The sequence below is a fragment of the Malaclemys terrapin genome, chromosome 14 (genome assembly GCF_027887155.1).
Source record: "Malaclemys terrapin pileata isolate rMalTer1 chromosome 14, rMalTer1.hap1, whole genome shotgun sequence".
Lineage (NCBI taxonomy): Eukaryota > Metazoa > Chordata > Testudines > Emydidae > Malaclemys > Malaclemys terrapin.
This window is the reverse complement of record NC_071518.1, coordinates 4,552,740-4,567,428: the sequence shown is the minus strand read 5'-3', so window position 1 is coordinate 4,567,428 and position 14,689 is coordinate 4,552,740. Positions and strand designations below refer to the sequence as shown.

Here is a 14,689-nt window from a genome sequence, read left to right as displayed (position 1 = left end):
GTGCCAATCCCAAACGCAGCCCAGGCGCGGATTCAGACGATTCCCGGGACTGCCCAGGCAGCTCCTGGAACTGCAGGCACCGCTAATGAGGAAAACATTGTCCATCTTGGCAGGACGAGTGCTCCCAACCCGAGGCCCCTACCTCTGAGGAACTAGGGGCAAGTCAGCTGGAGGAGAGGGGGATCGGGACTGGTAAGCACCAGAGACCTTTCCCATCCCATGGCCACTTGCTGCCCTGATGGCCTCAGTCCTGTGTCCCCGTCACAAAACAAACACCACACTGGGTGCCGCTTTGCTGTTGGGCTCAGCGGAGAAGCAGGGCCCCGGCGACTGTTCTCTCCACTGGGGGTAGCCCTTCCAGGGCAGGGGCCCAGATCAGAGCGGGGGAAATGCAGTGCCACTACCTGCACTGGCAGTTCCAGCCTGCAGGCTCTGGAGCTGCTGGTCCAGCTCCTTGCACCAGCACTACGCAGAAGAGAAGAGAATTCTCTATGCCATATATGATTCACCCGTGGAACTCACTGCTGCAGGGTATTAGTGAGGTGAACAACAAGGGTTCCAGATGTCTGTGGACTGCAGCATCAGAAGTACTAGTTGCTAGGATATAGTTACTCAGGCAACTGATCCTCAGGCTTCAGGCCACAAGCTGATCACCAGCTGAGGCAGTAAAGCATCCCCTCCCAGGGTGTAGACTTAGCCAGGTGCATTGTGGGCTTTTCCCACCATCCTCTGAAGCACCCAGCACTGGCCTTTCCTGGAGCTAGACGGACCAATGCTCAGTTCCACAGCTGCAATTCCTAGGCTCCCGCTTCAGGCTTCGAGTGACTGGCTGCGTCTAGAACGCCAGCTCCTCAAACCCAGTGGTGACCTCCTGGCCCCATCAGCTGGCGTGGCAGCGTCCTGCCCCATAGGCACCTCTGGCTGCGCTGGCCGGGGAGGGACCTGCCTGGTTGATTTGTTCAGTGCGGAGGATTCGTTCCACTAGTCACAATTCAGCAGGGGTCTGACGGGATGGGACAGGAGGGGCTTTCTGTGCTGCGCAGCGTATCCCTGGCTGCAGGACAGCACAGCAGGGAGAAGGCTGCACGTACCACTCCCCAGCCCCCAGACACCCCCGGCTGCGAGCCCCGGAGCCTGGGCTGCCCCAGCTCCCTCACCCAACCGCGAACCTCTAGCCGAGGCCATTCAGCCAAGAGGGCTCCCCGGCTCACAGCACAGAGGGGCCAGGCCCGTTTCGCAGGGGGAGTCACGGTCCTGGCTCCACAGGCCAAGGCTTGCACACTTCGTTTACACGCATGCTCACTGATCAGGTGACTGGGTGTGCAAACGCAGCCAGTTAGCCCCGGGGTCACAGGTACAGCAACTGCCCGGGCAGGTCAGCTGCAGCTCAACTGGACAAAAGTCTGGTCCTCAGTCTCCATCCTGACCCCCCCCCCCCCACACACACCATTCCCCGATGCCCCTGTGCCCGGAGCCAAGACCCTGAGAACCAGGGGGAAAGGCAGGTGGGGGGCAGAGCAAACTGCTTTGGCTTCCCCTGACGTGGGCACCTGCACAAGCCCCTTCGGCAGCCTCCGGCCCACAGACTCCCAGGGACCAGCACTTCCCAGGAGAGGGACAGCTGGGGCAGCCCCTGCAGCGCCTGGCCCCGAGGACAGCTCTCCAGCACCGCTCCAGTGACCAAGCCCAGGGTAGGGGCTAGACGGGGAGGCCGCAGGACAGGGGAGACTCCAACCAGCCTTCCAGGAGCAGCAAGCGGCGACACTCAGCCACCAGCCCATCTGGCCCCAGCCCCAGCTGCAGCCTGGCCTCTGGCGAACCCCGGATAATATCAGCTCTGTTACTCGGGCTGTTTGCTAGGGTCCCCATGGTAACCGAGGAGCAAACACGGTCCCTCCTCTGCTGGGTGACTCACCTTGAGGTTTGCAAGGTGCCAGGAACAGGGGGTGGGGGCAGAGGAGCAGGAGCTCCCTCCAGGTGGGCACGGCAGGAACGCTGCCTGCGCCACCCCCCGCGCCAGGCAGCAACAGCCCCACACCCAGATTCCAAACCCTCTGGGCAGCTGAGGCCCAGCTCTGCCAATCCCCCAGCTGGTGACGCAGCTCCCTACCCCCGGCCCAGCGTGTGGGGTCCTGGGCAGGACTAGTTCTCCTCTGGCTGGAAAGGTGGAAGCACACGGCTGTGCTGGACTCTAAGCTGCACTGGGGCAGGGCCTCCTTCCCCCGTCTCAGGGCACCAGGGGTGTCCCGAAGCCAGCAAGGCCAGGCCTGGTGATTTCGCTCGTGTGCCATTTTCTTGGTGATTTTCCCAACAAACAGCCCTGAGTTCGAGGATGGGGCGGTTCCAATGGGGAGTCTGGTGGGTCAGATGTTTGGGGTTTGGCCTCCAGAGAGTCCAATGTCCAAACCGTTCCCAAATCAGCAGGGGCTAGAGAAGCCCTGGAGCACCCACCACGCACGTCCTGCCTGCTCCATGCTCGGGCTGTGTGACAGGCTGGACAGAACTCTGCGGGGTCTGGGTCTTGGGAGGATGCGCAGAAGCAGGAGGCCAAGGCGTCCGTGTGCTTTTGGAGTAGAACCGAACCCGGTCTGCACTGGCAGCGCTAAGCCTCCGGTTATCTGGACAGACTCCCTGAAACGTCCTTTGTGGAGCAGAGGAAGTGTGGGGTGAGTGCTGGGAGGAAACCGCTTGGCTGGCTCTCCCCGCTGCGGAGATCATGTTTCGCTCGAGGCCGGCGGTTTATCGGCACTGTGGTCGTGCTGGTGCTTGGATCTGCCTGGGGGTGGACGGGGGCAGTTTGGGCAGTGTGAATGCGGCACTGCGCCAGGCGCGCTGGGCTGGCTCCATCGGCAGAGGGAGCTCCAGAAACAAGGTTTCCAAGACGCCGGGAGTCTGGAGCTGGCAATGGCCTGGCCTTGCAGCTCAAGGCTGGGTACTAACTCAGGGATCGGGGGCTGACGGCAGGGCCCAGCAGGAAGGGCTGGCCTCCCTCTCTAAGACCAGGACGGGTTGGATCAGACCAGCACTGCAGGAGGCTACGACCCCGCACTTCGCATGATCTCTCCCCAGCGGCCTCAGCTTGACGCAGACTCACTCCTGCAGCTGGTGACCGTGGGCCCTGCTGTTACACGGGAGCTGTCTGACGGGCTAACAAAGGCTCCGCCGGGGCTATTGGAGGGTAGCATCTGTCTGGGATGGGACCGACTGGCCTCACCCTTCCATTCGCCCCCACAACAGTTTGGATTCTCTGCCATCACACCAGGGCACCCTGTGCCCGTGGCAGAAGCAGTCGGCTGCTTTCGATCCATGAACCAGGCTCACAGGACACAGGCCAGGGAGTACCAGGATGGGTGGGGAGCCTGGCCTTGTGCCCCACACTCTCTGTGGGGTTCTCCCCCACCTGCCTTGTGGCCCCTCATGCTCAGAGCCATGCGGAGGGGGCTTGGGTGAGTCACACTTGGAGCAGCTTGTGGACGGCTGTGCCAGGATCAGCCTGGGGTGCTGGTCTCCTCCCTCAGGAGAGTCTTTGTGGTGCCCGAGAAGGGCAAGTCAGCTGGGGCTGGCCCCTCCCTTGGGCCCTTGATGTGGTTTGCCACAAAAGGCCGCCAACAAACTGACCGAGAGGAGCCTGCCCGTTCCGATGCGCAGACGGGCCCTTGGGCCATTTGCAGGCAGGACAAAAGACAGCTGCACTGAGCTGGAAGTGCAGATGATGGGAGGAACCGAGCCCCACCCAGGTCGGGGGGCTCCCTCCCCCTGCAGTCGCAGGGCATCAGTCGGGCGGGGAAGGGCCCAGCTGACCCCGCTCAGTCAGGCCAAGGGAATTGGAACCCTCTGCTCTTCTAGAGCCGTCCATCTGCCTGAGGCACTTTACAAACCAATGGGGAAACTGAGGCACGGGGCAGGGGAGGGCCTGGCTCATTGCAGTACAGCAATGCCAGAGCTGGGAATGGAAGAGCTGCCCAGTTTCTAGTCCTCTGCTTTAACCCCAGCTCATGTCCCATTCCCAGAAATGTGCCCGGGGGAGGTGGGGAGATTCCCTCCCAAATCCACTGGGAACAAGGAGTGCCTGAGCCTCCTCTTCCAGAGAGGGAAGCTGAGGCACAGGAACGGACCACAACTTGCCCTAGTTCAGATGACAGAGGCAGCTGTGGAGCTAGAAATAGAATCCTGCTCTCTGGCCCCACAGCCCCAGACCCCGTTCCCGGGACTGGGCTGCCTCCCCTCTGGTTCTTCCCCAGGCCACGGCATCCAACAGCACCAGCGGTTAGCGACCAGCCCTAGCCACGGGGGGGCACCGAGGGGAAGGGGTCAATGGGTCAGTCAGCAGTGGAGATCCAGGGCAGCCGGGCTGAGTACACCACGTGCCCCCCGTCCCAGGGATGGGTCCCTCCCAGGCCCCAGAGCTGACGAGCCCTTCATTCGGAGAGGGTTTGCAAGGCCAACGAACGCAAGGCCGGCCGCGCAGCGGGCATCTGGTGCAAGCGGGAACAGGCCAATCTCTCGCCGCTGGCTCTGGGGGCTGGGGCAGAGCTCGGCGCAGCGTGACGCTGAAGGATCTGCACCGTAATGAGCTGCGAGGGAGTGAATGACTCCCCCAGGAGGCAGCGCTGCCAGACTGCGGTTCCCAGGGGCGCAGGTTCGCTGGTCCTGGCTAATCCCATTAGCACATCTGTTCCACAAGTGGTCTCTGGGGCGTCCTCGGCCAGGCCAAGCTTCCCAGGCTCGCAGCTGGCTCCAGCGGCAGCAATCTGCAAAGCTGAATAATGCCCAGGGGGGCAGCTCCTGTGCTCAGCGGTGGGCTGGCTGCAGACAGACCTAGCCCCTTCAACTCCTCCTCGGGTCTCTTTCCCAGGAGCTCAGTGTCAGCCAATGGGATTCACCCTGGACGAGGGGGATTTTAAAGGGCCGGGACGGTACCATAAATACAGCTTTTTCCAGCTCTCTAACACCTTCCGTCCCAAGGGCTCTCCGGGCTCTGCACTGCACGTGCCAGGCCCTCTGAGCTCATGTACGCAGCTGCGGCAGAAGCAAGCCTCACGCATGCACAAGGATCCCTTTCCCCCGACACTAAACAGGGAAGTTGCCCCGTCGCTGGGGGGGGGGTGAAAAATTCAGCCCCACAGCAGCGTCGTCAAGCCGACCTAACCCCTGGCGTAGGCAGTGCTAGGTCGATGGAAGGAATCTTCCGTCCCCCTGGCTACCGCCTCTCGGGGAGGGGGATCCCCGCAGCGCTGCAGCTGGGCCGTTTCAGCGTTTCAAGGGTAGCCAAGCCCTGGTGCCAGGCAGCCACCTCTGGCGGTGGCCGGTGCCCCTGTTTAACAGGGCAGAACTGCTCCGCACAGGAAGGACAATCCCGTCTCCAAGGGAATGCAGCCGGTTAGCTAGGCTGGGGCTCTGGGAAGTGCAGGGATGTGGCTGGCAAGGAAAGGAAATACACCAGCTGGGGACCCAACACTCATCATCCTGGGGCAGGTCTGGCCTGGCCCGTGCTGGGAGCCCTTCCCCCACCGCACAGAGCGAAGCTGCAGACACAAGTCAAGGCCATGGCTGGAGGATCCCAGTGGCCATTGAATGGTTCTGTTGAAGTCCAGACTCTAATGGGGGTCGGGGGGGGTGTCATTCCTGAGTCCACGCCCTGCTCAGGACAGCTCCCTGAAGTTGGGGGGGGGTGGGGCTGTCCGTGTGTGTGTCTGGTCTGGAAGAAACTCCATCGCCTGAGACACAGCCAGCCAGTCTGGACAAGGCCCTGGGGAAGTACCCTGTCCACGGGAGGGGCTGGCAGAAACCCAGGGCGGAAAAGCCTGATGGCTCTAACCCATGGCTGGAGCGGTTCACCAGCTTCCCAGCAGGGACCCCGCCCGGGCCTGGCACCCGTCTGGCAGAGACCAGCCATCTCAGCTCATGAAGTTGCAGCATCTCACCTGTTCGAGGGGCTCGAGCGACTCCAGCCTCCGGACACGCGCCGCTGCACTGCCCTTGGGCACGAGGCGGCGGCCCAGGCCCAGGCAGATGGCAGAGACCAGCAGGATCCCCAGGTCGGGAGCCACCAGGCGCACAGAGTTGGGGATGTCGTTTAGGTCCAGCCTGCGAGGGAACGAGACGGGAAGGAGAGTTAAACACTCACCTGCCGACAGGCCAGTCCCTCGCGCTGTGTGAGACCCATGGGCAGAGGCCAGTGGGAGTGGCTGGGGAGGGACCCACATGGCTCAGCCACGGATGTGGGAACAGAACATCAGGGAGCAACATGCCCTGCCATGTGCTGCTGCTGGCCACCCCACAGCTCCCTCTGGCTCTGCCTCCGCCAGGCTGGGCTGGAAGCTGGGACAAGGAGACAGCTCTAACCGGAGCCTGTGCCCTCTGCCAGCACTGCAGCCAATGCCTCGAGTCACTGCAGCGGCACGCGGGAGCACACAGGCGGTCCCCGGCCCTGGCCTGTGGCACCACACGGTGCTTCCGAGGAAAGCGTAAGGCCCAGTTGTGGGGACTTGCCTTCTGAGCCTCCCCCCGGCCATCAGTTCAAGGGCTGGAGCAGGACACCCGATGGCCCCAGTGACCACCCAGCCAACGCCCAATCACAGCGGTGGTGGATTTCTCAGACGTGGCCCCAGAGGAGTGTGCGTGGGGCCACGTCCGAGAAATCCACCACCGCCCAAGTGCCACGACGCAGAGATCTGCCCCTTACCTGGTGACCCCAATGTGACGGGCGAGCGTTTCCCACCTGCTGCCTGTGGGGAAGCAAACAAAGAGGGAGTGAGTCTGGCAAACCCACTGGGAACTGGCACAGATGCCAAGACATTGCTGAGCCCGGCAGCAGCAGATGGACAGCGTCTGAGCAGGGGAGCGGATGACAGAAGGCACATGGCCAGCGGAGCCTGATACACAGCAGGTGGCAGCCTGCGGTAACTCACCAGCTTGACCCTCACTGGCCAAATGGCTCAGAACTAGAATGTTTCACCTCAAATAACAGTGTGGCTAGTGCAGGCCTGGCTCACCAGACCCAAGTGTGCAAAACGGCATGCACGAATCTGTGCAAAGCTACTGCAAGGGCACCTGGGAGGGACCAGTCAGACGGTTATTTCTGCCCCCTGCTGTTTGCGCACCCAATTACGGTCAGAGCCAATGCTAAACACTCCACTTCGCCCATAGAAACGCCAGGCTCAGCTCTCTAGATCTCACATTTATACAGCATCTTCCAAGGAGCTGAAAGCTCTTTACAGACTAGCCAGGCAGGGACCGCTTTGCCCACCGCTGAAATGCGACCACCTCCGCGGTGGAACGGGGCGGCCGTCTAACAGCTTCTCGGTGTCCGTTGAGGAGAGAATAAGAAGAATCTTCAATCTAGCTGAAACCGCAGGGGAATTTAGGAAGCAAAGTGCAATGAGCAAGGTTGGAATTGGAGCCGGACACCAGCTCCAGCCCTGCTCCAGCCCTGCTCTGGGGGGGTTGCCGTAACCCCAAGTGGGTCAGGACCGGAGCGATGCCATCTCACTCTTAGCCCTGCAGCTGGATCCCCCATAGGGCACATGGGGTCCCGGCCTTATTTGACCCATCAAGGATTAACGGGGACCTTTGAATCCTGCCTCACGCATTCCCAATGTGCCCCCGTCGTGCAGGGAATCTGTATCCCTATCACCGTGCTGGGCACTGCAGAGTGCATCCTTCCTTCCAGAGCGCCCTGGCTGGGAGCAGAGCCCGGCTGGCTGGGACCCCTGACATGTCTGATGATACTGGGGGGGCCCAGATTGATCCCCTTGAATAGCAAAGAGCCCCCCACAACCCTGGCCCCAGGCTGCTGCTGGCTCCAGCCATGTACACAGCACGTGGGGATGTGGTACTGCTCGGGAGGACGCCGCCAGCAAAGCCCTTCTCCCTATCAGGCCTGTAAGAGAAAGAAGGGCCGGGTGCCAAGAACAGGAGCAAACGCCAGCAGGGCCAGCGGGGCTGCCGAGAGCTCCGACGCCACCCGCTCTGCAGCTGCTTAGCGAGCTCGTCGGAAGGGTCAGCGGGTGGGGGGAGCTGCTCCAGGGCAGGGGCCGAGGGGAGATCAAGTGCTACAGCCGCATCCCCCCGTCTCCACAGCGTCTCCGACCCGCAGCCCTGGGCGGCGCAGCCCGGCGCGTACGTGCCATCCGTCCCAGCGTCCCTCTGACTGTCCGGCCATCTAACGGGCCAGCCTCCCACGAGAGCAGCAACAGTGACTCTCCAGCGCATCTCAGCACCCAGCAGGACCTCTAAGAGTGCCCCCCGGGGACTGGCACACCAGGGGCTTTCTCCTTTTAAAATCACTCGTCAGCTCAAGGCCCAGGGAAGTGGCGAACGTGAAACCTTAGTTCTGACGTCACATTCCCAAGGCTCGAACGGTCTCTCCCGCTTTGCTGTATCCTTCACGAAAGGTCAGATGGCTGTTTAATGGGGCGGAGCAGGCTGAGGTCTCTGTACACCGACCCCTCCCCTTGTTTGACACGGTTTGATGTAGGACACCGTGGGCTACGTTCACACCTTTGGCTCATACTATCCATCTAAACGAATACAACAGGATGAGCCGGGAGCACAGGAACCATCTGCTGGCTGGGCCAGACCAAAACAAAAATAAAAATATATGGAGATATACCTATCTCATAGAGCTGGAAGGGACTCCGGAAGGTCATCGAGTCCAGCCCCCTGCCTTCACTAGCAGGACCAAGTACTGATTTTGTCCCAGATCCCTAAGTAACCCCCTCAAGGATTGAACTCACAACCCTGGGTTTAACACGCCAATGCTCAAACCACTGAGCTATCCCTCCCCCGAAATGGGGCACTAGACAGTCCCAGCTCAGCTGACCCAAGCCCCCCCCAGCCCAACTCAGGGCTGGAACAGAACAGGCCAGGGGGCAGGTACATCTCCTTCACCTTGACAGTTCAGGGAGCCAAGCAATCGGATTGGCCAAGCACTGTCCGGTGACGCCCAGCCGACACCTATATTCCCGGTGGATTCCAAACGAGACACAGGAGAAGGTGGTTTCTGGGGACAGCTGTGGCTGCACACCCCCCTCTCCCATCACTCCCTCTCCCCTTCCTCTGCCCCCTGCTGCTCTGGGGAGGAAGCTCTGTAGGGTCTGGGGAAGGAGGGCCCAGAGGGAGCAAGACGGGGGCACTGGCTGCAGGGAGCACCTTGCTGGGAAAGGAGGAAGTTTGGGAGGAGGGGGACGTTTCTCCCACTGGCTTTCCTGGCTTGCCGGGGAGTGGTTCCCTGGTGTGTGCTGTACACAGCCCTGACCGGCCAGGCTGTTCCCGGGGGAGAGGCTGCAGAGCAAGTGGCGGAAGCCAAGCCTGGCTTTCCATAAGGGAAACAATTTCCTACTGCCTCCAATTCCGCTCGGAGATGAGCAAAGGCACTTGCCAGAGCCCCCTTGTCCCCGGAGACCAAACAGACTCCGTGTCCACAGGCCACGAGAGAATCCAGTGCGCACAGAACTGCAGGGGCTGGAGGGCAGAGGCACACGCCTGCCTGCCCCGCTCCCCTCTCGGCCAGCCTGCGCCCAGCCGGGGATGTTGTTCAACAAGTGCATGTAAGTAACCTCTGAAAGCAAAGTGCCAGCACTTCGGGAAAGCTCGCGCTGGGCAGCAGGACGGAGCCCGGGGGCATCTGGCCAGGCAGGTAGAGAAGAGCAGGGGACATGGGGCGAAACGGAATCAATCCAGGAGCTACCACTGAGATGCAACCAATATTTACATTTGCCCCCAGAATGGGGAGGAAAGGGCTCAGTACTCACAGTTCTGTCCCAGCAGCTGGCCCAGATCCGGCACAGTGTACAGGCATATCTGGAAGACCAAGTGGGCAGTGAGGAAGAGGATGCTGGTTCCCAGGAGAGCTTGGAGGAGACGGCCTGTGTGCCCTAGAAGACAAAAATAACGCCCCCATTTATTAAATCATCCTCCTTGCTCCCCTCCCAGCCGAGGGCTTTTTACGCTGTGGCCAGCATCTTTGTTTTACAGAGGGGGCAAGAGAGAAGCTGGGTGACTTGCCCAAGGCTCTGCACCAAGACAGTGGCAGAGTTGGCATCAGAACGCCAGTCCCCCCTGCTCTAACCACTACACCCCGCAATGTGGGTGATGTTTCCAGTGCCAGAGAATGACTGCGTCTCCCACAAACGCTCCGCCAGCTGCGTACAGGGGACTTGACCCACTGCTGTGCAAACGCAGGCCTGCCCCCGGCTCAGCCGTTGGAGGGTGTCAGCGCATGCCACGCTCTAGCTGTGTTTGCACTGCGCCGGAGGTGGCTAAGTTATTCCCGCATTCCAGCGGGGTGCTCGGACGCCAGCATCCTGGCCAGCCCCCGCTGTGGCTGGTGCACTGCTCCCCAACACACGTTCCCTTCACAGCATCACAGACTGGGAGCAAAGCACACCAAGCTTCTGTACAAGAGCCCCTAGTCTGGGGTCTCAAATCCCACCCACTGACCACCAGGGGGCACAGTCAGAGCACACTCCCCACCCTGTCCTCTGCAAGCTGGGTCCCTGCGTCTGTCCTCACACCCAAGGGCTTGGGAGAAGCAGCCTCTGAACATTTCTGGCTGAGCCTCCAAACCTTCCAAGGTTGCTTGACCCAGGAACGTGGTACCCTGCGTGCTATGGGGAGGGCTTATGACTTCCCGTAGGGATCAGCCCAGGGTAAATTCCAAGCGCTTGTACCTGGAAACAAACAGGCGGAAGAGCGTCCACACCAGCCCTGCAAAGGTGCTAGCTGCCTCGAGTGATCGGCAATGGATTCCTTCAAGGCAACTCTAGCAAAGTCACACTCTGAGCCCAGAATCAGGAAGGCCCCGGGGGGCCCATTTAAACACAGACCCGCTGAAGGAGAAGGTGGGAAACAAAAGGCCCCTTCCGAGAGGGATTCCCACGGGAGCACAGATTCCCACGCGAGGCAGACGGGGAGAACTAACCCTTCGCCTCGCTAGCAGGATAGGGAATGACTGGCGCAGTCTGCCAGGCCGCGGGAAGATGTGTGTGGGGCTGTCACAGAGTCAGCCAGCCCCTCTGCCTTGGCGCAGGGTAGCCCAGACCATGTCGAGAGTGGCACCAGTGCCCAGGCCTCCCCTAGGAGTTGGGGGTTAGATGCTGGCATCTGACGGCCTTTGGTGGGCAGAGATCATGCCCTCATGTGCCCGTTAACCCCAGCGGAGTCTGCCCGGTGCACACTGAGATTGCACCCCCAGACAGTATCTTTGGGGCCACCGAATCAAATCTCTGAAAGACTCCTGTAGGGCCATGCTCTGCCCCGGGGAGGGGACCACAGCTCCTCCAGGGATTCAGAACAGGGGGCGGTGATTAAAGTGAGTCACTGACACTAGCCAGCCCTGGAGAGGAACCCCCCAGCGAGGTTTCATAGACCAGGTCAGGCTGGGTTTTCCAGAGACTCAGAGACAAAGAAAGGGCTTTTGGTGTAAAAGGATGAGCTTGGCCTGACTCAGGCCCTTCCTTCTGGGCCAGCGAATAGACTCGGCCTTCTGTCCACGGAGGCCCCAACCCAGGGGGAAGGGCTGGAAAGACTTGGGCCTGCTGGGGCTCCGGAAGGCTCACGGGCGACCTCTGGCCTGCGCACGGGAACCTTGACGGTTACCAAGCTTAGAAAGAGCTGGGGGGTAACGCCGGCACTACAGAAAGCAAAGCGCAGAGGCTGGCTGCTAGGCAGACGGGCTTGCTGGGGGCAGCACAGTGCATGGCAGGAGCCGGGCAGCCTAACCCCTGGTCAGGAGGGAGTGGGACACGCCCTGCCCATAGACAAGGGAAGGCCGGAGGCCTCACTGGGCACACCTGGAGCTGTGAGGATCTCAACACCAACCCCCATCACTACAAGTGGCTGAATCCACACGAGAGGGGGGTGGGATCCCCTGCCATGGGAAACCCAGAGGGGAATGAACCCCGGATCTCGGGGGGTGTCATGCAGATCCCCGCTTCCTCTCCAGGCTCCTACATTAACTGATGGGACACGATGTGACAGGCCGAGTCTCACACACACACACAGAGCTGACAGTTCCCACACCCACTTCATCGGCCCAGGAAGGACTTTACTCTTTCACAGTCTTTGTCCACCAGCACAGCTCCGCCTATGTAAGGATGGGTCCTGTTTGCACACACGCAGCCGGCCCTGTCCAGCTGCAATGCTGGAGGAGTCAGACACAGTCTCACAAAGCAAACAGCTCAGAGAACCAACTCCTGCCCCCCACACCGCTCGAGAGCACCAGCCCTCGGGCAGGTGGGATGGGGGTACCCCAGGCACACCCCTGTGCGGGGCACGGCAGCCCTGCCAGCCAGGGTAATGGAGGCGGTGCGAAGTGATCAGCTTACGTCTGAGATGAAACTGGACCTCCTTTGGTTCTGCTCCAGCTCAGAGACGGGCCCAGGCCAAACCCCGAGGCCCCACGAGCTTCGGGCATTCGACAGCCAGACCGAGATTCTCAATCAGATTCTCAATCAGAGCCTTAGCCAGTGGCTCACAGCCACTTCATACAGAGCACCAGTCGTGAGGGCTCGATCCTGCCTGGGGCTGAGCGCTCCGGCCCAGTCCAGCAAAGCTTAGACACGGGCTTCAAGGCAAGGGGGTGTTGTTCCCTGCTGCACGTAGCAGGATCCAGCCTGCAGAGAGGATGGCTTGAGGGAGAACCCCCCCACCTCCCGCAGGAACCTCGGGCTCCCCTGGGGGAACTCAGACACTTGTGCTGGGGCCACCCCTTCAGAGGGTCTCTCCTGTAGGAGGCCATGTCACAATGCAATGCCAGCGGGGGCTGCGTGGTCTTCTCCCAGCCATGCTGCAGCTGCGACTTCCCTCGAAGAGGGGACCTGCAAATACTTCACACCAGCAGCAGCATGAGCCGGGCGCCCCGAACAGCCTGCATAGAACAGGGCGCAGGGGGGACATTCTCCCCTTCCTGCCAGCCACCGCCTTGCGGAGCACATCCCAGCTCCAGTCGGAGGGTGGGAGAGGGAGCTAAGAGGGGCCAGCTCTCAGTGTGTGTGTGTCCAATTTTAAAATGCACGTGCAATTGCACTTCTATAGCTGTGCACCGTGCCCACAGTGATGGGCACAACCCAGGCCGGCTGAGGTGCGTGTGGAGGGAGATTTCCCAATTTGCACACGCCATCGTGGTCCCACACAGATAAATTAGACACCCAATCACTGAAATAAAGCAAAACTCCAGCAGTCCATGCCCGGGCTGTATGCTGGGGGTTGTGTGTGCTGGGGCAGGGGGAGAGGCTGGAGATTAGACGCTGGGCTGAGTCCCCAGGGCTCTCAGCACAAAGGGACGTTTGGAAGTGGATGAGGACATCGCCCCGCCCACGCTGTCCCGTGTGGGGCAGCCCCTTTGATTCCATACAGCAGGCTGGGAATCAAGGGCAGGTAGGTTTAGGTAAAAATCCCCTCCCTCCCTCTGCCTCACTGCTTTGACACAAGGATCTCACAGGGCTCAATGGACATTCATGAGTTAAACTTCTCAGCATGCCTGGGCATGCTGGGAAGGGCTGTCACCCCCCTGGTACAGATGGGGAAACCGAGGCACGGGGTCAGACATGGGGTGTGTGTTAGAGCCAGGACCCAAAGAAGGAGAAAACGCCCCCAAACTGCAGGTGTGCTATCCGGGAGAGCCGCTGGTGAAGGTGACGGGCAGCGGGATATGGACCCTTACAGCTCTGCAGAGCCAGTGCCAATCCTGCCGGGCGCGGCAGTCATCACCCAGTGGCTGGGGTCCCATGGGAAAAAAGCTGGTGGGTCCCTGTGGGGGGCGAATCCCTGGGATGAAACCACTCCAATTGCCCCCCTGATTGGCAGTCTCAGGGACCTCCCCTCTTGCTTAAAGGAAACCCCTAGGCCTAGCCTGCCCTGACAAAGGGGAGCTGCCCAAGGATCCCCTGCCTGGGGGCCTGCAGAAATGAAACCCAGCTGGGCTCCCCCGGCCTGCCAGGGACGGCTCCTCTCCCCACCCCCGTTCACCGCAGGCTGCGGCCCTGGCTCAAGCCAGCCTGGAATTTTCCAATCGCAAACCACAAGGTGAGCCAATAACTTCAACCCCCCACCCCCGATAATAACCCTAGTCAAATCTTCCACCAGATGCTGCTAAGCCCCCTGCACTCACACACGCCTCATAAATCCAAGGATGCCAGACTGGGGGGGCTCACATTTTCCTCTCCCGGCTGGAAAGAGAGAGATCCCGGGAGGGGAGGGAGAACTGGCCCGTCCAAAGTCTCGCTCAGTGACGATGATCCTTTCCTGTAAGTCTGTTCTGCGGCTCGCTGGAGAGAGCCGGGTTCAGATGGCACAAAAGCCCATGAAATATTCAAGGGCAGAAGCTTTTAGTGGTGGCACACGAGGGAGGCCAGTTCGGATTATGGATCTTTTAATTGTTGCAGGGGGCGGGCAGGCCTGGGGCCTGATCCGGAAGGGCTCCGGCAGCAGGGCGGCCTCGGTGCCAGCTGCACGAGCACTCAGAGGAGGGGTGCCCCGCTCGCCACACCCCAAAGCCCTGCCCGCTGCATCGCCCCAAAGCCATGGCACTGCCAACCTCTCCCCCTGCGGGAGGCACTGCCTGCCCACCTGTGGTGGGTCTCCCTGCACTGGAGGCCCCCAGCAGCTCCCACCAGCCCAGCCTTGGCCGACACCCAGGAGATGCTGAACAGCTGATCTATGGCTGCCTCCCAGGCTCTCCCCCCCC

General features: G+C 61.1%; 1 protein-coding gene across 4 annotated transcripts in view; it reads right to left on the bottom strand.

Annotated features, from left to right (window-relative positions):
- The window catches only part of PIEZO1 (piezo type mechanosensitive ion channel component 1), a 103,229-nt gene that overhangs the window by 40,718 nt on the left and 47,822 nt on the right, over positions 1-14,689 (bottom strand). For all 4 annotated transcript variants that reach the window (XM_054048840.1, XM_054048838.1, XM_054048839.1 and 1 more), the window contains exons 3-5: positions 9,756-9,878; positions 6,686-6,728; positions 5,925-6,087 (exon numbers count right to left, since the gene is read on the bottom strand). In XM_054048840.1, coding sequence (XP_053904815.1) covers positions 5,925-6,087; positions 6,686-6,728; positions 9,756-9,878 — 329 coding nt within the window. The remainder of the gene's footprint in view (positions 1-5,924; positions 6,088-6,685; positions 6,729-9,755; positions 9,879-14,689) is intronic.